This window comes from Mesoplodon mirus (genome assembly GCF_964341445.2).
Source record: "Mesoplodon mirus genome assembly, chromosome: 4".
In the NCBI taxonomy this organism is placed as follows: domain Eukaryota; kingdom Metazoa; phylum Chordata; class Mammalia; order Artiodactyla; family Ziphiidae; genus Mesoplodon; species Mesoplodon mirus.
Window position 1 is genome coordinate 179,351,520 of NC_138979.1, and position 24,040 is coordinate 179,375,559.

General features: G+C 37.5%; 1 protein-coding gene across 8 annotated transcripts in view; it reads right to left on the bottom strand.

The window, feature by feature from the left end:
- Positions 1–24,040, bottom strand: part of DICER1 (dicer 1, ribonuclease III) — a 75,029-nt gene that overhangs the window by 24,778 nt on the left and 26,211 nt on the right. For 6 of the 8 annotated variants that reach the window (XM_082619720.1, XM_082619719.1, XM_082619717.1 and 3 more), the window contains 11 exons: positions 23,352–23,540; positions 22,542–22,704; positions 21,455–21,585; positions 20,376–20,510; positions 19,762–19,922; positions 17,496–17,664; positions 15,772–16,244; positions 5,663–5,795; positions 4,191–4,433; positions 3,377–3,531; positions 652–784 (listed from right to left, as the gene is read on the bottom strand). In XM_082619720.1, coding sequence (XP_082475846.1) covers positions 652–784; positions 3,377–3,531; positions 4,191–4,433; positions 5,663–5,795; positions 15,772–16,244; positions 17,496–17,664; positions 19,762–19,922; positions 20,376–20,510; positions 21,455–21,585; positions 22,542–22,704; positions 23,352–23,495 — 2,040 coding nt within the window. In that variant the 5' untranslated portion in view covers positions 23,496–23,540. The remainder of the gene's footprint in view (positions 1–651; positions 785–3,376; positions 3,532–4,190; positions 4,434–5,662; positions 5,796–15,771; positions 16,245–17,495; positions 17,665–19,761; positions 19,923–20,375; positions 20,511–21,454; positions 21,586–22,541; positions 22,705–23,351; positions 23,541–24,040) is intronic. The other 2 variants (XR_014293949.1, XM_082619714.1) reach the window with 1 other exon arrangement.

Consider the following 24,040-nt stretch of genomic DNA (forward strand, 5'->3'; position numbering starts at 1 on the left):
CTACAGCCTGCGAGCCACAACTTCCGAGCCCGCGTGCCACAACTACTGAAGCCCATGCGCCTAGAGCCCGTGCTCTGCAACAAGAGAAGCCCCCACTCGCAGCAACTAGAGAAAGTCTGTGCGCAGCGACGAAGACCCAACGCAGCCAAAAATAAATTAATTAATTAATTTTTTTTAAAAAAGCCTGCCCAGTAAAACCTACATAGTTATAACTAAGATTTTACAAGTTTGATGAATTTAAATTTTAGTAAGAATTTAATATATCAGTATTGAGACTAAGGATAGCAGTTACACAAAGGCTGATTTTCAAGTCAACAACAAAATAACTAGAGCAACCCAGCTGCATTTAATGAATTCTGTGTCACTATAAGTATCTAAGCCACAGCTCAGTGATTCTGCCAGAAATGTTTATAGTAGTAAGATCTTAAAGGAAACTTCAGAGGTCATCTAATCTAATTCTGGGAGTCAACAAATTATATAGTCTATTGAAGATTTGAACATATAGTTGACTACAAAAGAGATTTACAAATTTACTTTTTAAAGTAGATTTAAAGCCAAATTTACCTGTAACTTGAATAGCCTTAGAGAAGCTGAAAACAAATCCATTAATGACATATTTTAAGGCACAATCATTTCTTTTTCTAAACTTACAACAATGGAGGCTCGAAGAGGTGAGTTAATTGGCAGATAAAGAGTTGAATAAAATGTACCATCAGGCAACTCTCGGGTTCTACATTTAGGAGCCAGGTGAGTAAACGGATCACTTGGTAATCTAGCACAGTATCTGTGAAGAAAAAGAAATTCTGATGCTGAGTCTACAACTGAGAAACAGAGGAAAAAATTTTTACTGATATTCACATTCTAAAGTTTGGTTTTTTTATGCCCCTCTTCCCCTCTACTGGATTGGTATTTATATGTGGAGTCTGAGCTTCACTGCTTCAAACTTTCAATAAGATGGAACAGTACATTTATATACATAATGGAACGTTCTGCAATGATGTTCTTTCTGTATCTGTGCTGTCTGACAGGGAGGCCACTGAGCACGTGCAATGTGGCAAGGGCAGCTAAAGAACTAAATTTTTTACTTTATTTAATTTTCACTAAAATTGAAATTTGAATATAAATAGCCATATACGTCTAGTGCTATGTCTGGACTGTGCAGAAAGTATTGTTCAGAATCCGTTAAGGGAATAAACTGCCAGTGTTTGTTCCTTAATGATCTTACATTTGCCCCCAACTACTGGGGTCTATGCAAGGAAGGCATCAGAAGCGGGCCCAGTGTTCACACAAAGGAGGGCAGCAGAACAAGACGACCACCCAGCGGCAGCACAAGGAGAGCACTGCAAGCAGGGCAAGAAGCCAGCCTCGAGGGAGCTGGGGCCCAAGTCAGGAGCGTGCTGGGACAGGAAGCCAACCCCGTGGGGGCCAGGACGCATGCAAGGAGGGCAGCGGAATGGGCAGCAACCCTGCAAGGTCCGGACCTGTGCAATGAGGGCACCTAAACATGGCGGCAGCCCTGCAGACTGCTACATATAGGGAGACTGAACAGTCAAGTAATTATTTTGAGGACAATGGGAATTCGATTCCTCACTATTAAAAAAGCCAGGAACAAAGATGGAAAAAAGGGAAGCTAGAATAAACCCTCTGGTGTCATACTAAAAAATGGAGTTAACAGCAGACAGGTAGTCAGGTACAGAAATAACTACAAACGTGTATTTATACAAATGTTTATGTAAACGTGTATGTGAATAGGTATAAACATTTTCTAGCTCCATCTACTCAACAGCCTGGTAGCAGTAATACTCCCGAGGCAGTGAACACACTGAGTGCGCAGATCTTGGTTTCTAAACACGACTCATTCTCCACTAACAGGAACCAGGACCTTTCGGAGAAATAGCCAATATCTAGGCTGGGGCAGGGAAATTATGAGTCTAGAACATCTTAGTGTGCCATAAAATACAGAAATGTTCAAAGAATAATAGTGACATGCTAAAAAGACATAGAAGCTAGAATGAAGGCGCCCCCACCAGCCAAATTTTACACAATTTTAACAACAAAATAAATGATAGTAGAAGACTATAAATGACTGAATAAAACAGGAGCCCATTAATTCACATTGGATAAAAAAATAAAAGGAACAAATAAACGGAGAGAAGAGAAAGCTCTTCCTCACAGTAAAATGACAATAAATACAGAAAGAATAATGCAATCAGAAAACCACCATTTTGCAGACATCACAGAAATAATCAATTCAGGCAAGAAATATCAATTGAGTACTGACACTGATGAGTGAAACTGGGAAGAGGAATAAATTTCATATAATCTCAAAATATCTCCCCATGAAATAGTCACTAATTATAAAGGGGAAAAAGGCAACTTTACAGTAGAGAAAGCGGGCAGACCTTACGTAAGTGATCAAAGTCACCACCATAGTAAGAGGACAAATAAAACACTGAGTGACCCCGTTAGAGAGAATGAAAGGAACGCAGCATCACTTCCATGATATGCTGGCCGAAAACACATAACCTGGGTCTAATCATGAGAAAATATCAAATAAACCCAAATTGAGAAATGACTGGCCTGTCATCTTCCGAAGTTTCAAGGTCATTAAAGTCAAGGAAAGACTGAAGAATGGTTCCAGGTTGAAGGAGACCAGAGAGATGAGGAAAGTGGGTACAACCCACGATCCTGGACTGGACCCTTTCACTCCAAGAACATTCTCGTGAAACTTGAATGGGTCTCTCTGGGTGAAGGGTATATGTGAGTTCTCTGTAGTACTCTTGCAATATTTTAGAGTCTAAGATTGTTTCAAAATAAAAAGTGAAAAAGAAAATCTTATGTTTTCTGCTCCTTTATTTTGCCTCTGCACAAAATTTATCCTGCTACATAATCCAGCTAGGTATCTGCTTTTCTTAGTTCTTGGAAATGTTATCACCAACTCAGGACAAAGTAAAACAGAACATACTCAAAAAAAAAAAAAAAAAGGTTAATTTATCATAATCTTCCATTACTGCTAATGGAAAATTCAATATCCACCAACATTCATGACACAAAACAAGTTTCAAGATTTATAAAAGAAGAGTGAGTGTTGCAAAATTAATTTCAATCTAATTAAAATACAGATGCCTTCATTATGTCAGCCTTGCCAATGAGAACTAAACATTTATTACTATGCAACACTGGTTTTGCCTTCTGACAAAAAAGAACAATGAACAAAAAAAAGCAACTTCTTTTCCTTCTCTCATCAAAGTATCACAGGCCCTAAGTAGAAAGACTGGTGATTGTTTGCAAAAAGTAAACGACACAATACTTATAGGTTTAGACTTAAATCTAGCAATTCTCACAGGCTTTCCATGCAAATGATTTGATGCCATACCTATTGATGTGTCCAATGGCCGTGTTGATTGTGACTCGTGGACCACCATCATCGGGCCTCAACACATATGGTGGGAAAACATCATCATCATCCACAACAGGCTCAATGTCAGTCTCACCGGTATCAACTGACTTGGAACATTTGTTTCTCAAGATCTGAACATTTTAAAAACAGAATTTATGAGAACAAATGCTTTTTCTGCCATTAGTTGTCTGCTTCTGTACCTACAGAAAAAGCTCTCTTGACATGAAACATCTCTCCTAAATACACTTCAATACTCCACATTTGCCTGCTGCTGAAAATTTCTCCTAATTAATCCTTTCCAGCTCCAATCATGTGGAGAAGTTCCCCATACAGGTAACAAGGCTTAAAAGGTACTGTACTTACCTACCTACCTACCTACCTACCTACCTACCTACCTACACACACACACACACACACACACACACACACACACACACACACACACACACACACACACACACACACACACACACACACACACACACACACACGATCCCCAGTCTTTCATGAGTATAGGGGCTATGTCATCACTCTCAAATCACTGTGCATCTCAAACAATCAACTGTTACTACACTGTCCACATAAACAGTACACTTTCCAGGTCTTCTTCCCCAATAATCCATATGACCATTTTCACTGCTATTTTACTGTAAAATACTGCTGGCTCTGTGTAATTACCCTCAACTTTCTAACAGTGTACACACTGCACAGCTCTGTTGAGACTATTCTCTGAAGAAAAAACTATTTCTAAACACATGAAAACAACTTAAAGGTAACACATGAATCTTACCTTTTCAATAGCTTTGTATGTTTTCAGGTCCTCTTCAAAACTTCTTATTTTGTCTGTATCTGCTAACATTACATAATTAGAGATCGGTGCCCTTGCTCTTCCCTTAGATTGAACATAGGATCGATACTCTGTGGGCAGATCAAAACGAACCACCAAGTTGCATTTCGGTATGTCAACACCCTCCTCCACAATACTTGTTGCAATAAGCAGGTTGGTTTCATGTGCTCGAAACTTCCTAAGTACCTGAAAAAAATCCACCAAGGATAGCAATTCTAAGAAATTTTCCAAAGAAAACAATGTAGTAAAATTAAGGGACAACTGTCATTTCTGACAATACTCTGAGCACGCTTAGTCCAGGCCAGGCTAAAGAGGATGACAACATCACACAAAAGTCGAGACGCATGAACACATGACATTTTCAACTGAACATGACTTGAAAAACAAAGTGCCTTTCTATTTCACAGAAGCACCCACAGACAAATCACAGCCTTCAAGATGAAGGTGCTGGTTTCTTTAATAACCAAAGTGACCAAACGAATCCACTTCTGGAGTCCTGTTGCATTCTGAGCCTCCGTAATGGGATCTTATGGCTGTGAGTTTGTGCCAACATCCCTCCAAAGATGTCAAAACTCTTTCACTAAAATCCCTAAATCACTTGGAATTAAAAATTACAAGCAAAGCATTACTTATTTTCTGGCATCTTGGGACACATTTAAGGGATCAGAAATGATTTTTTTTTAAGTGAAAAATTTTTTCATCCTAGATTTAAGGTAACATCATTTCCCAACCCAGAATAAGTTAAATACGAAAGTAAGTTGGGTTTTAAACTGATCTGTCAGACTCTGGCTATTAGACTCCCCAAACTTGGAATATTATCAGAGCTATCACATAGAAATGACTTCAATGTGAATTATTCTGCTACTTTTAAGTTAAATAACAAATTTTAAATAAAAAGTTTTTATTTGCAAGCTGGAACACTATATTAAGTTTTAGCATCTTTACAATGCTATTTCCTATATCAAAATCTTAAAAAGCATAAAAAAAATTAGGCCAAAATCTTTAAAATATATTGTTATTTTTAAAGGATTCAACCAAGGCAGGACTTTAAGTAGAAAACAAAACACTTTCTAGGAAAAAATTTCAGTTTGTTGCTTCAGAGTCGTATGGAGTCAACAGGAGTTAAGTTTACACAAGCTTTCTTTTTCTATAAAATGCAGTTGTGTGCCATCAGCCCAATAAAGGAAAACAAAATGGGTGATGGCAATTAAGACACAGAACTGATTTTCCAGATAGATTCTCAACGTATGAATCACTATACAGCTACCGCAAAGGAGACGGCTAGTTTCTATATGAACGAGTACTCTATATTACCAAAAAAATGCAGAGGAACTATAAAGAAAGGAAGTTTCTATGGGCAAAGTTTGTATATGTTCTGAAAATTGTTACTGTACAATTATTTGAACTTAGGTTACCTCTTCCTGTTTTCTGAATTCTGCTTCCATCTGTTTGTTACGAGGCTGATTCTTTCCAATGCCATGTCCAGTTATAAAATTGCTGCTGATGTAAGCCAGCTCTGGATCTTGTTTGCCAGCTTCCTTTATCAATCTAAGAAAATTATATACATTTGGAAGTTAAGCACTGCTGAGGGAAAAAAATTTAAACTTTTGTTTGTAAGGTCTCCCTTAAAATGGAAATACACATCCTTTTGCCAACATACCTAACAAAACAGTCTTGGTATTTTTTTTTTTTTTCAACTAGCTTAAAAAGAAATCACTGCCGCTCTTCTCTGCGTCGATCTGTGGACCAAATACTTGTAACACCAAATACAGGGCTGATTTACACTGATGAATGAAATGGTCACAGTCCCTCAAACTTTCTAATTTGGCAGTGATGACCTTCATAGAAATGTGGCCCAGGAGGGGACAGCACTAGGCAAAGAGAAACATGGATTCCTCATGTATTTTGGCTTTAGTCCAAGTCTTATAATGAAAAAACCACACATACTCTCTCTCAACACACTTCCCTAAGCACCCACACAACTTGCAGCAATGGTCATGCCCTTGTCTCCACGGCCAAACTTACGCAAAGTATCAAATACCCCAAAGGAATACTTCATTCTCCTCTGCATGTAGAAAGAGAGTTCCAGCTGTGCATGAAAAGAAGTGCGCTATTTCTTTTAGTTTTTCCCCAGCACCCTGTACCACTGGAAGCACGGCTCTAGGGAAAGGGATGCCTCCATCCACCGCTAAGCACCTCCACCCCCAACGCTCATGTCCCTGGGCAGGCCGCTGACCACAGTTCTGCATAAAAGGCCACTGAGCTTCGGCACTGCAAGGCCAAGAGAGCTCCCACCCCATCCTGTCAGGAGAGAGCACATGCTCCCGAGCTCATCCCCCTTTCTGCCTGCACCTCTGTATTAACCCAGAAAGCCTGTCCCCTCAGACGGGCCCTCCACTAAGAAACGGAAAAGAGCTACAGGACGGGCTCACATTACACGGGTGCAGAAGGTTAACAGTTAGCGTTGCCACTACAGCTATTCTGGAAATATCCACATTCAAAAACTCAGCGCACAGGATAAATGGTTCCACACCTGACCTAAGCGATTCCATATGGTTCTTCTGAAGTCATACAACATAGTATAAATTCCTAATAGAAAATTGCATTTTTAAGTCAAACCATTCTTTTTTTTTTCCCCCAATAAGTACATGAAACAGGCTAATATCAAAGCCCTGGAAGAAACCTTGAAGGGCCATCTAGAGTATCTTCCTGCCTCCAAATCAGTAAAACACTTGTGTGTCTAGGTTAGTTTGAGAGTCTGCTCTATAGTTTAAGTACTTAAAAAGTTCAAAATCAGAAACTTCTTTAGTATGTTCCAAGATTCATTTAGTTATTATAAACGTATGATATCAGTAACAGAAAACAGTGCTTCATGCAAACAGCATGCCCCAAAATCTAAAATATGAAATTAATTATCTTAGAAATAATATATACTTCCAAATTTTAGTTTACGTAAATTAGCATCAATTTGAACATAAAAGAGGTTTAAAAAAATGCATTTCAAGTTATTCCTAATTAGGTAAACAATGTATTTTAATTTGACTAAAAAAATAAATCTGGTAGACTTCACTAGCTGAGAAACAGAAGCAATACAAGTAAATTTATTTCTCCTTAATGAGACTCTCACCAGTACTGCCAGGAAGAGAAGAAACAATGTGCACATTAATAAAAAAAAAAATCTCTTGTAAGCAATAGTTGAATTCTATATACCTATGCTGATAATGTTTAAAGAGAAAAATCTCTCTATCAGATAAATTTAAGGAATCCCTGCAAAGTTATGGGCTTCCAGAGAAACAAAACAAGGTCTACTGTTGTCAGGGAGCTTGTTACTGAGTAACACACACTGCCTAGAGATTTCACAGCACCACAGAATTGCTGGGACAGAGTCTTATTTGTTTCTTTTAATTTTATACTGAGTTTATGTGAGTTGTTCCACAAGCAAGCTGTTTGATAAAGAATGCTGTTCTCTAGTGCACAGAGCTTCTCAAACAATCTATAGCAAAGAACTGGTTATTTTTTTCCTAATTTCAAACTCACCTGAAACCAAAATTTTTGTAAAATTCCACAAAAATTAACTACTAAGAAAATGTAACTTTAAAAGCATCAAAATTCAATGGCCAATTGTATAACATTCAGCAGACATAAAAAACTAAGAGTTTATGAATATAACTGTATTAGATTCAGCAGACCTAACTTACTCTTAAAACTAAGAGTTTATGCTTACCCTCAATCTCTGTATCTTACTCAACGCAGCTGGCACAGACCCACAAGTCACAGTGCATGTGTGTGCATACAGCCTCCCCAAGTACAATGTCAGGTGGTAAGACTGCCACTTTTATATACAGTGTCTCTTATTAACAACCCAGTAAGAGAGGGAGGTATTATTACTATTTTATAGATGAAGATGCTGAGACTTTAAAAAGTTAAATAACTTGCACAAAACATACACCTATAAAGTGAGTAGAAATAAAAGGAACCAGGGCTCCTTGGAGAAATGGCTGATCCTATGCAAGAAAAATACAAGATGAGCCTGGAACATCTTGTAGTGCCAGAAAGTACGGAAGTGTTCAAAAAACAAAAGGATGAGGGCATGTCAAAGGGACACAGGAGCGGACCTCAAACAGCCCCCAGTCGCCCAGGGTGGAACAACTTGTACAAAAAAAAAAAAAAAAAAACTAGCATCAGATTATAACCGAAGTATAAAATAAACAAACACGAGTTCATAATGATAAAAGAACATGATTCGACAAAGATAAACAGATAAATAGGATAAAAGAGACACACTTTCCTACAGAAGAATTTCTGTAACATACATATATAAGCCCCTCTCCAGGAATGAAGTTGAATCTCTCCCTCCCCAGGATAAACTAGATTTGGTGACTTGCTTCCAAAGAATTAAGTAAGAAAAGAGAAAAACAGTAACTTTGCAGTGGAGAAAACTGGCAAACGCAATCATAATCACATGATGAAGTTTAACATCACCAGTGATGTTCCGTGTTAATACCATGAATCCCTCTGAGACGAAGTGACCAGAAGGGCACTTCCCGTCTGTAGTATTCTTCCAAATCCTAAAACCCAGTGTAATCCTGAGAAAAACATCAGACAAATTCAAACTGAGAGGCTTTCTACAAACCACCTGACCAGTACTCCTCAAGAGTATCAAAGTCATCAAAAACAAGGAACGAAGAAGACGCTGTTAACAGACCAAAGGAAATTAGGGAAATATAACAACTAAATGAACTCTGGTACACCTTGGATTAAAAAGAGGACATTAACAGGGATTTCCCTGGTGGTCCAGTGGGTAAGACTCTGCGCTCCCAATGCAGGGGCCTGGCTTCAATCCCTGGTCAGGGAACTAGATCCCACATGCATGCCGCAGCTAAAGATCCTGCATGCCGCAACAAAGATCCCATGTACTGCAGCTAAGACCCAGTGCGGCCTAAATAAATAAATAAATATATATATATATATTTTAAAAGAGGACATGGAAAAACTGGTGAAAGTCACACAATACTAGTAAATTACACAGTGAAAAGAGCTCTAGACTGGGAGAGTGGAAACCACCTTCTGCCACTTGATACTTCATCATTTCAGGAGGTCACAAACTGAGTGTTATTTTCTTCATCTATGATATAGTAAAAACATCTACCTTCTTCCCTCACGGACTGTTCTGAAATTTTAAAAAATATATAAAGGTAAATCATAAATGATAAAGCCCTAAACACAAAAGGCAAAAGAAAAACTATAAACAGAAGACTGTACACATACTACATTATATATATAGAAGTAGCTGTGATTTATTTTTTTAATTAGGAGAGTAGAAAACTGCCTGTGTATTACAATAGCTTGTACTCCCATGAAACTGTTCACTGAAGACGGGTTTTTCCTCCCATTAAACTGATGGAAGGAAAGAATCTGGATTTCAGGAAGTTTTTCTAAGCTTATTAAAAAGCTTACTGGGACAAGACCTCTACTGTATATTTAATTAGCTGCCCATAAAGCCAAGCCTCAAACCGCTCCTGATTCATCATCCAACACTGAATTCCAGCCACATTTTATGAAAGTTGATCACAACTAATCTGATCCTCAAAGTCAGCAGGAAGTAACACTGACTTCTGATAAACCTTTTCAGGCTAATATTCCTGCAGTGAAAGCGGGTACATCTCTACACTTAAAAATGCATGCAGAAAAGCGGGGAGAGGAAGAAAATGAACCCTGACTTCTCCCCAAGCCCCAGAAAATTTATTTAATTCTTAAACCATCCTGTATGGGTGCAGGGAGTATGTCTATAACTCGGCTTACGACTGTGCCAACACTAAACTTTTCTGACCCCCAAAATGCCTTTCCCCCATTCTAAGAAACAACCAGAACAGATACGCACTCCCTGGACTGTCTCCTGGCAGCCTTCCCACTGGAAAGCACTGGTTTTTAGTGTTCTGTCATACCCAAGGGCATTATGATTATACAAAGAACTGAAAACTAGGAGGTAGAATATCAGGATTCTAGAGTTGTCTCTGCCACTGACTGGCAATTTAACTCAGAGCAAATCACTTTTCCTCCTGAGGCCATTCTCTTTTTTATAAAAGTAAGTGGGTTGGATTAGATAGTCAGTGAAGTCCCTTTCCAACCTTAAACTTCTGTTTCCAATGTAATTCACTACCTAAAGTTATTTTACTTCATATTCATCATAAGGATCAGGCCCAATGACTATGAAAATCACCAGACTGAAAACCGCCAGATGACTACCCCAGAGTCCAATTTCTCGTTACTCAAGTAAGTTCTCAAGGCCCCCAAACAGTCAGAAGCAGTTTGAAAAAAAAAAAATCCCAAATTACCTCAGGAAACAAAGCTTAATTTCTCCTCAGAGATCAATACTTGCAGAAAAGGCTCTCAGGGATCAACTCGGGCCAATTAATGGATCTTGGAGAAAAGGAGATTGAAGTGCAAAATAAGGACCCTTTTTGGCCCTTATAAATAGGAGAGCACCCATCCACAAGTCAAAAGAACCATACATTAAGTGACCATTTGACACAAATCTGAAGTGTAGCTCCTTGGCTGGCTGGGTCTATATTCAGGAAAAATACACTTCTATTGAAGAAGGGGGTAGGGTGGGAATTCACAACCTAATTGGCATTCGCTGTCACCTTTGCCAATATCCTCTGAATTCCTCCCTAACATTTTTATTTTCTTCTGATTCAGAAAATTTTAATATGTAGTCTATGAACCAATCCAAATTTCAAGTCCAGTTGTTAAAAACTTTTCACTGCAAACGTGCCAACTTGAATTGACATCTGGTAAGGAAAAAAGCTAACACAGAAAAATTAGCCACAGTAACACCCTGATAAAATTTATCTTTAAGATTACCTGCTAAAGGATCTTCTCTAGGCAAGAAACACAACAGAAGGAATATACCTACAATAACGAACCCAAAGCAATGAAGGAAATGGGAATAGGAACATACATATCAATAATTACCTTAAATGTAAATGGACTAAATGCTCCCACCAAAAGACACAGAGTGGCTGAATGGATACAAAAACAAGACCCATATATATGCTGTCTACAAGAGACCCACTTCAGACCTAGAGACACATACAGATTGAAAGTAAGGGGATGGAAAAAGATATTCCATGCAAATGGAAATCAAAAGAAAGCTGGAGTAGCAATTCTTATATCAGACAAAATAGACTTTAAAATAAAGACTATTAGAAGAGACAAAGAAGGACACTACATAACGATAAAGGGATCGATCCAAGAAGAAGATATAACAATTGTAAATATTTATGCACCCAACATAGGAGCACCTCAATACATAAGGCAAATACTAACAGCCATAAAAGGGGAAATCGACAGTAACACAATCATAGTAGGGGACTTTAACACCCCACTTTCCCCAATGGACAGATCATCCAAAATGAAAATAAATAAGGAAATACAAGCTTTAAATGATACATTAAACAAGATGGACTTAGTTGATATTTATAGGACATTCCATCCAAAAACAACAGAATACACATTTTTCTCAAGTGCTCATGGAACATTCTCCAGGATAGATCATATCTTGGGTCACAAATCAAGCCTTGGTAAATTTAAGAAAATTGAAATTGTATCAAGTATCTTTTCCGACCACAATGCTATGAGACTAGACATCAATTACAGGAAAAGAGCTGTAAAAAATACAAACACATGGAGGCTAAACAATACACTACTCAAGAACGAAGTGATCACTGAAGAAATCAAAGAGGAAATTAAAAAATACCTAGAAACAAATGACAATGGAGACACGACGACCCAAAACCTATGGGACGCAGCAAAAGCAGTTCTAAGGGGGAAGTTTATAGCAATACAATCCCACCTTAAGAAACAGGAAACATTTCGAGTAAACAACCTGACCCTGCACCTAAAGCAATTAGAGAAAGAAGAACAAAAAACCCCCAAAGCTAGCAGAAGGAAAGAAATCATAAAGATCAGATCAGAAATAAATGAAAAAGAAATGAAGGAAACGATAGCAAAGATCAACCAAACTAAAAGCTGGTTTTTTGAGAAGATAAACAAAATTGATAAACCATTAGCCAGACTACTCATCAAGAAAAGAAAGGAGAAGACTCAAATCAATAGAATTAGAAATGAAAAAGGAGAAGTAACAACTGACACTGCAGAAATACAAAAGATCATGAGAGATTACTATAAGCAACTCTATGCCAATAAAATGGACAACCTGAAAGAAATGGACAAATTCTTAGAAATGCACAACCTGCCAAGACTGACTCAGGAAGAAATAGAAAATATGAACAGACCAATCGCAAGCACTGAAATTGAAACTGTGATTAAAAATCTTCCAACAAACAAAAGCCCAGGACCAGATGGCTTCACAGGTGAATTCTATCAAACATTTAGAGAAGAGCTAACACCCATCCTTCTCAAACTCTTCCAAACAATATCAGAGGAAGGAACACTCCCAAACTCATTCTACGAGGCCACCATCACCTTGATACCAAAACCAGGCAAGGATGTCACAAAGAAAGAAAACTACAGGCCAATATCACTGATGAACATAGATGCAAAAATCCTCAACAAAATACTAGCAAACAGAATCCAACAGCACATTAAAAGGATCATACACCATGATCAAGTGGGGTTTATTCCAGGAATGCAAGGATTCTTCAATATATGCAAATCAATCAATGTGATACACCATATTAACAAGTTGAAGGAGAAAAACCATATGATCATCTCAATAGATGCAGAGAAAGCTTTCGACAAAATTCAACACCCATTTATGATAAAAACCCTGCAGAAAGTAGGCATAGAGGGATCTTTCCTCAACATAATAAAGGCCATATATGACAAACCCACAGCCAACATCGTCCTCAATGGTGAAAAACTGAAACCATTTCCACTAAGATCAGGAACAAGACAAGGCTGCCCACTCTCACCACTCTTATTCAACATAGTTTTGGAAGTTTTAGCCACAGCAATCAGAGAAGAAAAGGAAATAAAAGGAATCCAAATCGGAAAAGAAGAAGTAAAGCTGTCACTGTTTGCAGATGACATGATACTATACATAGAGAATCCTAAAGATGCTACCGAAAAACTACTAGAGCTAATCAATGAATTTGGTAAAGTAGCAGGATACAAAATTAATGTACAGAAATCTCTGGCATTCCTGTACACTAATGATGAAAAATCTGAAAATGAAATCAAGAAAACACTCCCATTTACCATTGCAACAAAAAGAATAAAATATCTAGGAATAAACCTACCTAAGGAGACAAAAGACCTGTATGCAGAAAATTATAAGACACTGATGAAAGAAATTAAAGATGATACAAATAGATGGAGAGATATACCATGCTCCTGGATTGGAAGAATCAATATTGTGAAAATGACTCTACTACCCAAAGCAATCTACAGATTCAATGCAATCCCTATCAAACTACCACTGGCATTTTTCACAGAACTAGAACAAAAAATTTCAAAATTTGTGTGGAAAAACAAAAGACCCCGAATAGCCAAAGCAATCTTGAGAACGAAAAACGGAGCTGGAGGAATCAGGCTCCCTGACTTCAGACTATACTACAAAGCTACAGTAATTAAGACAGTGTGGTACTGGCATAAAAACAGAAAGATAGATCAGTGGATCAGGATAGAAAGCCCAGAGATAAACCCACGCACATATGGCCAACTTATCTTTGATAAAGGAGGCAGGAATGTACAGTGGAGAAAGGACAGCCTCTTCAGTAAGTGGTGCTGGGAAAACTGGACAGGGACATGTAAAAGTTTGAGATTAGATCATTCCCTAACACCATACACAAAAACAAGCTCAAAATGGATTAAAGACTTAAATGTAAGGCCAGAAACTATTAAACTCTTAGAGGAAAACATAGGCAGAACACTCTATGACATAAATCACAGCAAGATCCTTTTGGACCCACCTCCTAGAGAAATGGAAATAAAAACAAAGATAAACAAATGGGACCTAATGAAACTTCAAAGCTTTTGCACAGCAAAGGAAACCATAAACAAGACCAAAAGACAACCCTCAGAATGGGAGAAAATATTTGCCAATGAAGCAACTGACAAAGGATTAATCTCCAAAATTTATAAACAGCTCATGCAGCTCAATAGCAAAAAACCAAACAACCCAATCCAAAAATGGGCAGAAGACTTAAATAGGCATTTCTCCACAGAAGATATACAGACTGCCAACAAACACATGAAAGAATGCTCAACATCATTAATCATTAGAGAAATGCAAATCAAAACTACAATGAGATATCATCTCACACCAGTCAGAATGGCCATCATCAAGAAATCTAGAAACAATAAGTGCTGGAGAGGGTGTGGAGAAAAGGGAACACTCTTGCACTGCTGGTGGGAATGTGAATTGGTACAGCCACTATGGAGAACAGTATGGAGGCTCCTTAAAAAACTAAAAATAGAACTACCATATGAGCCAGCAATCCCACTACTAGGCATATACCCTGAGAAAACCGTAATTCAAAAAGAGACATGTACCAAAATGTTCATTGCAGCTCTATTCACAATAGCCCGGAGCTGGAAACAACCTAAGTGTCCATCATCGGATGAATGGATAAAGAAGATGTGGCACATATATACAATGGAATATTACTCAGCCATAAAAAGAAACGAAACTGAGCTATTTGTAATGAGGTGGATAGACCTTGAGTCTGTCATACAGAGTGAAGTAAGTCAGAAAGAGAAAGACAAATACCGTATGCTAACACATATATATGGAATTTTAAAAATGTCATGAAGAACCTAGGGGTAAAACGGGAATAAAGACACAGACCTACTTGAGAATGGACTTGAGGCTATGGGGACGGGGAAAGGTAAGCTGTGACAAAGCGAAAGAGAGGCATGGACATATATACACTACCAAACGTAAGGTAGATAGCTAGTGGGAAGCAGCCGCAGAGCCCAGGGAGATCAGCTCGGTGCTTTGTGACCGCCTGGAGGGGTGGGATGGGGAGGGTGGGAGGGAGGGAGATGCATGAGGGAAGGGATGTGGGAACAGATGTATATGTATGACTGATTCACTTTGTTATAAAGCAGAAACTAATAAAAAAAAAAAAAAAAAAAGATTACCTGAAGGAGAAGGCTCGGTGTGAAATGCTCAACACAATGCCTAACACATCACAGTCACAGGTGAATAAATATCTAACTGAATCTAACAATTAATATAAAACAAGGAATGCTTTACTGGAATGTAACAATCTTTCTACACTTGCACTCTGTTTTAATGGATTAGAAAAGATTATTAGCATCCTTTAGGGGAAACAACCTCAGTCATATCAAATCTAGCCTTTGGGGAAAGCTATTGTATATATAAACATCCTGTCAATCCCAGTAGAGCGTAACACATGAGTTACGATGATGGTGCCAAGTACAGGACACTTACATAAGCCTTCTGGTAGCTCTTACAGCTATTACAACATATCGCTTCACAAAACAAAAAGCTGCCTGTTCTTCTATGGAAAAAATGTTAATCTTAGAGATTTACCTGTTTAAGACAACTGCTGTATATCTTCTTTCCACAAAAATAATTCCACACAAAATATTGGTGAAGGGAGAAGGAAAGTTTGTCTCTGGCTTCTCTTTCTCTTCGATTTCTTCGTCCTCCTCCTCCTCCTCAGAATCACTCCAGGACACATAGTTATCCTGATTCCTGTTGTTATACCACTCGACGCTTTCAAACTGCTGTCTCTCATACGGTTTATATTTGCGTAAGATTTCGAGCAGTTTTATTACTTTAGGAGTTACAAACTTCAGGTCAAGTGAGGCAGGGGAGAAGTGCTCTTCACATAGTGCATGGATTTTCCTTAGGAAAGTGTCTGTAAACAATAGAAATTTCCTGTGCAGCTCCTCTTGTTCGTGTTTGATGTATTTCTGTAGTTCTCTTACCATCATTCCAGCTACTTTATCTGCACACCAGGGTCCCAGAACTACCAATACCGCACGACAGTCTGAGAGTATCTACAAAACAATGTAAAGGCCCAAATGCTAAACAATAATCATGCAGTTATTTTCATATGGAGTTTAACTGGGATTTAAGTTATCTTTAGTCTGCCCTTCAAAATAAACTTACCCCTCTAATATAAACACTGAGGTTAATTCCCCAAGGTTAGGGGGAAGGGCCAGTGGTCTTTTCAAGTTCTACTTTTTCATATATATGCCCAGAACCATCCTTTTGTTTTCCCCAGCGAAAATAATCCAATAAGAGAAATTAAAAGGTGCAATTGTATACAGTTAATAAAGCAATTTTAGAACTATCATTAGTAAGAAGTACAACTGAGTCATTTACTTCCAGGTAAATATGCAAAGAACTATGTAGCAGAATATATGCAAATGCAACAGAGTATGTAATTTTATTTTAGGTATCAAAGAAAAGCAAAACAATTTTCCTTGAACTTTATCTATGCCCAGAGTGCCACATCTTACAAGCCTAGCTCAGAGCAGAATGTAAATCCATATTAAAGCTAGCAGGCAAGTAAAAGACACACTGGGTTGAACATGGACTTAATGAGAAGACAAGTGTTGAGCAGAGGCTGGGCACTGCTGCTCCAGAAAAAAATCAGCAGGAGAGAATTAAGACTTAGATTCAATACAGTGCTAACATTCACAACTGGCTGCAAAGTCCTGGGACAATGGTTCTCAAGTTTTAATGGCATCGGGATAACTGAAGGGCTTGTCAAATCTCAGACAGCTGGACCCCACCCACAGAGCTTCAAACTCAGCAGGTCAAGGGTGGGGCTTGTCATCTGCATGTCTAAAAAGTTCCAGAGGGAAGCTGCTCATCTAGGGCCCACGCTTTGAAGCACTGTCCTAAGGAATTGCTTCTCAAAGCTGCACTATTCAGGGATGCCGAGCTCATATCCAGTTACATACAAAGAAAGAGCAGAATTCATTCAGCCCAGGGGTTTGATCAGGAACTAATTCATCTGACCAAGAAAAAAAAAAAAAAACTGGACTCATTTCTTATACTTAAATAATCATGACATCTCCTTAAACCAGGGAGGTCTATATTTAATAATATAAATGTCTGTCGGGTAATAGTAAACTCAACCCAATGCGATACATTCAATGAAAAATGTCCAGAGATAAGAAGGTAAGGCCTTAAACTAAAACGTATATAAAACAGCCTCATTAGAAGAATATTCATTTCAACATTAAAAATAAATAGAAGCCTTTTATTATACTCCCCATACTTACTTTGTATATGCTTACCTGTTTAGAAATTAAAGTAGAATCTCTTTCTTTTGAATGTACAGATATGTTACAGTCATTGATAAAATTAAGTGCTTCTTCTAATTCCATCAGCAGTCTTTCATAAAGCCCACTTCTGTCAGTAAATGGTCCACAGTCTACCACAATCTCACATGGCTGAGAAGTATATCTTTAATATCAGAAACAAAAGTTGTCAATACACAATACACAATAAATTCACTACAGCATTACGATCCATTATATATCTAAACCAAAAAAGCAACTTCCTCTTTTCATTTGGAATAACAAGCAGGCTCACAACAAGCATTCCTAAAGTGGTGCTCCTTCTATCCGTACTATGTTTGCCTGTTAGGTCTCAATATGAATTTTGTTACTGCATTGTTATCCCAGGTTTTTCATTTTGTTTTTTAGGTTTAGCCTTTCATCTTTTGCCCCCTTAGGCATCATCCAGAATGAGAAACAATGTTAGTCAAAATACTCAAGAAACTCAATAATGATTATTTCTCAGAAGCAGAAATAGGGAAGGGGGAGGGGAGAAGATCATAGGGAGGAAGTGTTATCATTAAATTTATCCATTTCCATACTATTTGAAAACGTTTAGCATTTGCAAATGTCAATTTTATTTTTAATGTGTTTTTAACGTATCTTCATAAAAGCTTCAGGAAAGCTCCCCCAAATTTCAGTCAATTACAATATCATTCCTTGGATCTTCCATGACTTTCATAATATGACAACCAGAACAACACACAAAATCCTAAAAGCACATATAATAATTAATTAAGGAAAAGAAATACAATAAAGACATATTTAAATACTACAGTTTTCATCATTCCCAAAGAGAATTTTTAAGAGTCACATTTTGAGAATTAGGTAATGCCAGACTCAATAGACTACTTACCAGTTTTACCCAAACACTCTAATACCACTGCTTCTCCTAAAGACTTCAAGTAGTACAGGCCTACCAATCTAATTCAGGTCAGATAAAAACAGAAGTACAGCCTTTCACTTCTACATCATAGACTGTCTTAGCTCAGGAAAATCAGAAACAGCATGTCCTTAAGGCCACGAGATTTGTATTTCACCTTACATTTGGATTCGTAAGTTTCATGAATCTACACGTCACCTTTTCACCTCACTCCACAAAGAGAACTCTCTCCAAAATCCTACTGAATGACAGGTACACCGCAAGGTGTTTTCCATGTCAATGTAACTGATCATCAAAGAATCCCTTGAAACCACTAATGCCATTTTACAGGCTCAGGAACAATAAATGACTCACTTGAAGTCACATGGCTTACAATCAGTGGAGCCAGTACTCAAAACCCATGTGTGATTTAACTTCATAACCTGAGAAATAAGTCATCTCTATTCTAACTGTTCTAAGAACCACCACTTGGTAATCTTTAACCTTGTTAAAGGCTATATCTAATAAGGGTATTTTAATATGAATTAAATTAGTTATATTTATTTTAAAACCTCATTTATATACGCTCACTTCCACCAACTTAGATCAAAAAGGCTGCTTGTGTCTGCACGTTTTAATGAAACTCGAAATAGCAACCCCTTCGAAAAGAGACAAACCTCAAAGTCATAAACATCTTCTCAGAAATTCACACCCACTTTCAAAACTAGAGGGTGGGGCTTCCCTGGTGGCGCAGTGGTTGAGAGTCCGCCTGCGGATGCAGGGGACACGGGTTCGTGCCCCGGTCCGGGAAGAACTCACATGCCACGGAGCGGCTGGGCCCGTGAGCCATGGCCGCTGGGCCTGAGCGTCCAGAGCCTGTGCTCCGCAACGGGAGAGGCCACAACACTGAGAGACCTGAGTACCGGAAAAAAAAAAAAAAAAAACTACAGGGTGTTTCCTATTATTTTAAAGCAGGTTGTAAAATATTGAATCCTGTGAAGAAATAAATGCTCTTTCAAAGCATCATGTGGGACACGTGGGTCAGAACAACAAAGTGTCCACGCTGACAGAAAAGGACGCCGATTTCCTGAGTTCCCAGTCCTCGTCAACACCAGCAGATAGGATGGGCCCGCGCTTCTGCGACATTTCCTCTTAAGGCAGAAACTCCTCCGTTACTCTCTGTGGACATGACGTCAGATTCCTGCATTCGAAGATGACCGTCCTGATGAGGAATTCTTAGTCTTGCTCTCTCCTTTTAAGAGCCATTTGTTCTCTTAGAGACTATCTGCAAGGCACTGAGACTGAGGGCCTAACACTGTCAGAGCAGGTCTCATTAAAGCCAAGTCAATACTAAGTGCATACCTGTCTAAGACCACCAAGTCAGTTGCAGTTTCAGCATTACTCTTAAGAATTTTCTCCAGTTTCTGAATCTTTTCTTCCAATTCCTCTGGATCACATTTCCCATTTAAAATGGAAGCAGTTAGTCCCAAAATACGAGGACATGATGGACAATTTTCACAGAGCTAACATAACAAAAGATACTGACAGTAAGGAATTCATTTTGCAAGGCCCTAACCAAAGAGACTGCATCCTAACAAAACATGTCAAGAAGACCTAACAAATACTAAGAGCATCACTTACAGAATTACTGTAGCTTGTTTAAAAGATCAGTTTATCAAAAAGGAACATTTAAATATGCTATGATGGATTACGTAATTCACTTATGATAGATCATATAATTTATTGATTTGTTTAAATTTTTATTATAGATTTAGAACTTGTTATACATTTATTACAGTTTAATATTATAGGTTATGGATTTAAATGAACATTAATTTAATATTCATTCATTCATTCCTACACTGGAACCAAGTTCCCAAAACTGGTAACTAATACTGCTTTTGATCTATAAAAACATTGCTTATACTCAGTAATTCGACCTGCATTATTAAGACTGATAAAACCTAAAAACTTACCTTCATAATTTCTCGGTAGGGGTGGTCTAGGATTGCAAGATGACACTCATCGAACACCAAAAGGTTAATGTCTGATAGTGATAAGTAACCATTTTTCAAAACATTCAAGGCGACATAGCAAGTCATAACAAGAACCTAAAATAAAACTGCTATCAGTATACAACACATGCCATTCACCTGCCTGGACACACTTCTATGAAATCAGATTATGGAACCACTGTATTTTATGTGAAGATTAAGAAACTCATCAGTAAAAATTAAAACCCAAATCCTCAACGTATGGAAGCTCGTACTTGAGAACCAAGGTGTAAAATTAGGAAAACATGGAAAGAGACAAGAAAAAAAACTTTGATAATGGAGACCATGTTTTTATGATAAATCTACTAAATCTACTTCAGGTTTTTAGGTTCCTACAGCCATAATTTTGACTGATAAGACCTATCAGTTTTATCAGGTCACAAAACAATTCGCACAGTTTTTCCCCATCAAACTGACAAGGTTTTCTGGAAGAAGATAGGGACTTATCATTCTGTGGATTTTAAGTGCTTTATTAATGAGGGCTTAACCCAATATGTAAGACATACTAGCAAACTGGGGACTGTTTGAGGTTAGTTAGGAAGCATCTCTTAACCACTTCAGATCCAACACACGGAAGGCCCTCAACACAAGCTGGCTACATAGAAACGTCTAAGAGGAAGTCTTCCATCAAAGACGCTAAGATCTCAACCAAGAAATGTCTCCAGTTTCAAGACATTTAACTCAAGAGTAAACTTTCTGAAAGCAAGTTATCTGCAAGACGGAAATAGGTCATAGGAATTTGTGTTTTTCAAGCAAGTAAATCATACTGTAAAAGCTGTTTCTTTTCTATCAAATAAGAGCAATACATGTCAGTAATTTATTTGGCTTTAGGATGAGATTATATAGTAAGAAAATGCATGAGGGCTAGCTTCTAGGCTGACAAAGTACAGAAAAGTAGAGTTTTCAAACCTAATAAGGACAACCAAAACATATATACAGATCATCTTATAAACCAAGGACCTGTACAGATTTATTAAGTGAAAATTCTCTACAAGTCTTACCTGGTGCTTAGTAAACTCTTGGTTCCATTTCTCTTTTGTCCAAGATGCACTTACTTCCAGGTTTGAGTACTCCCCAACCTTGAGATCTGAGTGAGTTCTGACAGCTGACACTTGTTGAGCAACCTGGTTTGCTGATTACAAATATAATATGCCGTGTGAATATGAGAACTCTTCCCTAAATGGCTCTCTGGACTACTAACAGTTAAACAGTTAAGGAAATCCTTATTATTATATATTACACCGAACCACCAATTTTTTAGATAGCCAATTTAAAATCATATTTTCACAGTTATCTCCAAAACACACTTATTAGACTCACCACCCCACCCTCTGTCATTCACTTCAGAGAGCCTTATACCACCTTCCTTCTTTAAAGGTGTTTTTCCCCAATCTAAGAATATAATTTCTAGGTTGGAATGGCAACTACTCCAGATCCACCCTTCCTGTTTTCTTCAATAAAATCAGATTGTATCACCAAGAAATAAGACAGACTAATATGTATTTAAAGCACATGAGAACACCACATGCTGAGACAATCTAAAAAAAAAGAAGAGGAGTGACATGGTTATATTAGTACCCGAGCAGTTTATGTTCACATTTTATACTTTTTAGTTTAATATCTAATCCCAAACACATAAAAACCAGTACTTTAAACTCTTACTGAATATCTAACTTTTAAGTTAAGCATCTAACTTTCTTTCTACAACTGGTATAGCAAGATCATAATCAAGCACCTTTTGATACACTTTGTGAAGTTAAAACATCAAAAACAAAAATAACTACTTAGATCAGATTATATTCTGAAAGTAATCCTTCAAAAGAAATGCAGAATCAGAATTAAATGCAATTACGTTTTAGAAAAAAACTGAAGTTTGACACCTATGAAGTAAGATGACTAACATTTCAGAGAAATACTATAAAGTTAAGAAATAAGACAGAATGATATTTCTGCTTCAACAAACACATTATTCATCAACCTCTCTATACTTTCAAGAGTTTAACTTAATATCCACAGAAAAAATCTGCTTAACCATAAAATCTCATCCAGTTTTCCTCCACACAATTTGATAAAATAATTTTTTATTACCAGAGTTGACCAAGAACACCGTCCTTTTGCCATTTCTGTTGAAGTCTCCCCTGATCTGATAGGACAGCTCTTTAGTGAGTAGTACTGCAATAAACGTCTTCCCTGAGCCAGTGTTTAAACAGACTATGGTATTATGATCCAGAGCTGCTTCAAGCAGTTCAACCTAGAAATACAGTGGGAAAAAAAGATTATACACTTCTTATCTAAGTACAGAATTTAGAAAATTGGATTTGTTTTAATTCAGAAAATTTCACTGTTTTCTAAAATCTTCCTCCAACAAATCTGCCCCTTCAAAAAGCATACGTTCTACGTCTTTATATAAGAATAATCATCAGAGGCATTACAATACCGGTTACACATAGCTGTGCTGTGTAAATGTGTTGAAATGGCATTTACAATTTCTTTAAGAATTATTTTCACAGGGACAGAAAACTTCTCTAGAATAATATGAACTGAAATGACTATAACCATGGTTCTTCTGCCAGTCCAAGGTTGTTCAAACCAATCTCAATTCCTACCCAGATCATGAGGACAGACACACCCAAATAGATACTAAGGAACAGTGAGGTTTTCACAGGGAAAAAAAAAAAAAAGAAAAAGAAATTTCACCAATAAAACTATCAAATCAATTACCCAGCAGATGTTAGAAAAGAAAAGGACTATTAAGAAAAAAAAGTATCTGGAATGAGAAAATTAATCAGAAGAGGAAAGCTTGAAAAGGTAAAGGAGTTTTATATAAGTTGTGTCAACTATATGCTAATTTATTCCATTTTAGTGAAAATGCTCCAGTATTAGTGTTCTCATTAGTACCTGATATTTTCTTGGCGTATAAATGTTATCATGAATTGCTTCTTGTTGCCATGGCAGTCCAAAGAAAGGACCCATTGGTGAGGAAGCAGGGGTCATGAGCTGCAGGCCTGCCATGCTGAGGGGTTGCAAAGCAGGGCTTTTCATTCATCCAGTGTTTCTTTCATTGCATTTTTGTTCTAGCACAGCTTACTACAAAAGGGAAAAAGAATACCATTACACAACCATGCAGGGTTAAAAACAAAAGAAAGCACAGAAACAAGAGGAACATCAGAATATCATTCCTAGGGGCCTTTTCAAACTCTTCATAATTGTTTTAGCTTTTTCGTGATCTAAGAGGATCGTTTTAAAAGTCAAGCATTCTGTACTCGCCAACCCAGCAATTCTACACCTAGAAACCTGTCTAAAAGAATTAGGCAGCTGCACAAAGAGGTAAACACATGAATATTTATTGCTGCATTATTACTTAAGAACAAGAAATAACCTTAAAACGAATTAATCAAAAATTAGCTAAGTAAATTATGGTCTAGTCTTAAAATAGAATACTATAAATCCATAAGATAAGACAGACCTGTATTTACTGACACAGAACTGTGTCCGTAATATACCTTTAAGAGAAAATATGTACAGTATTGATGTCCTTTAAAATACATGTGTATATATACAAAACATGTAAATACATACGTAAATAT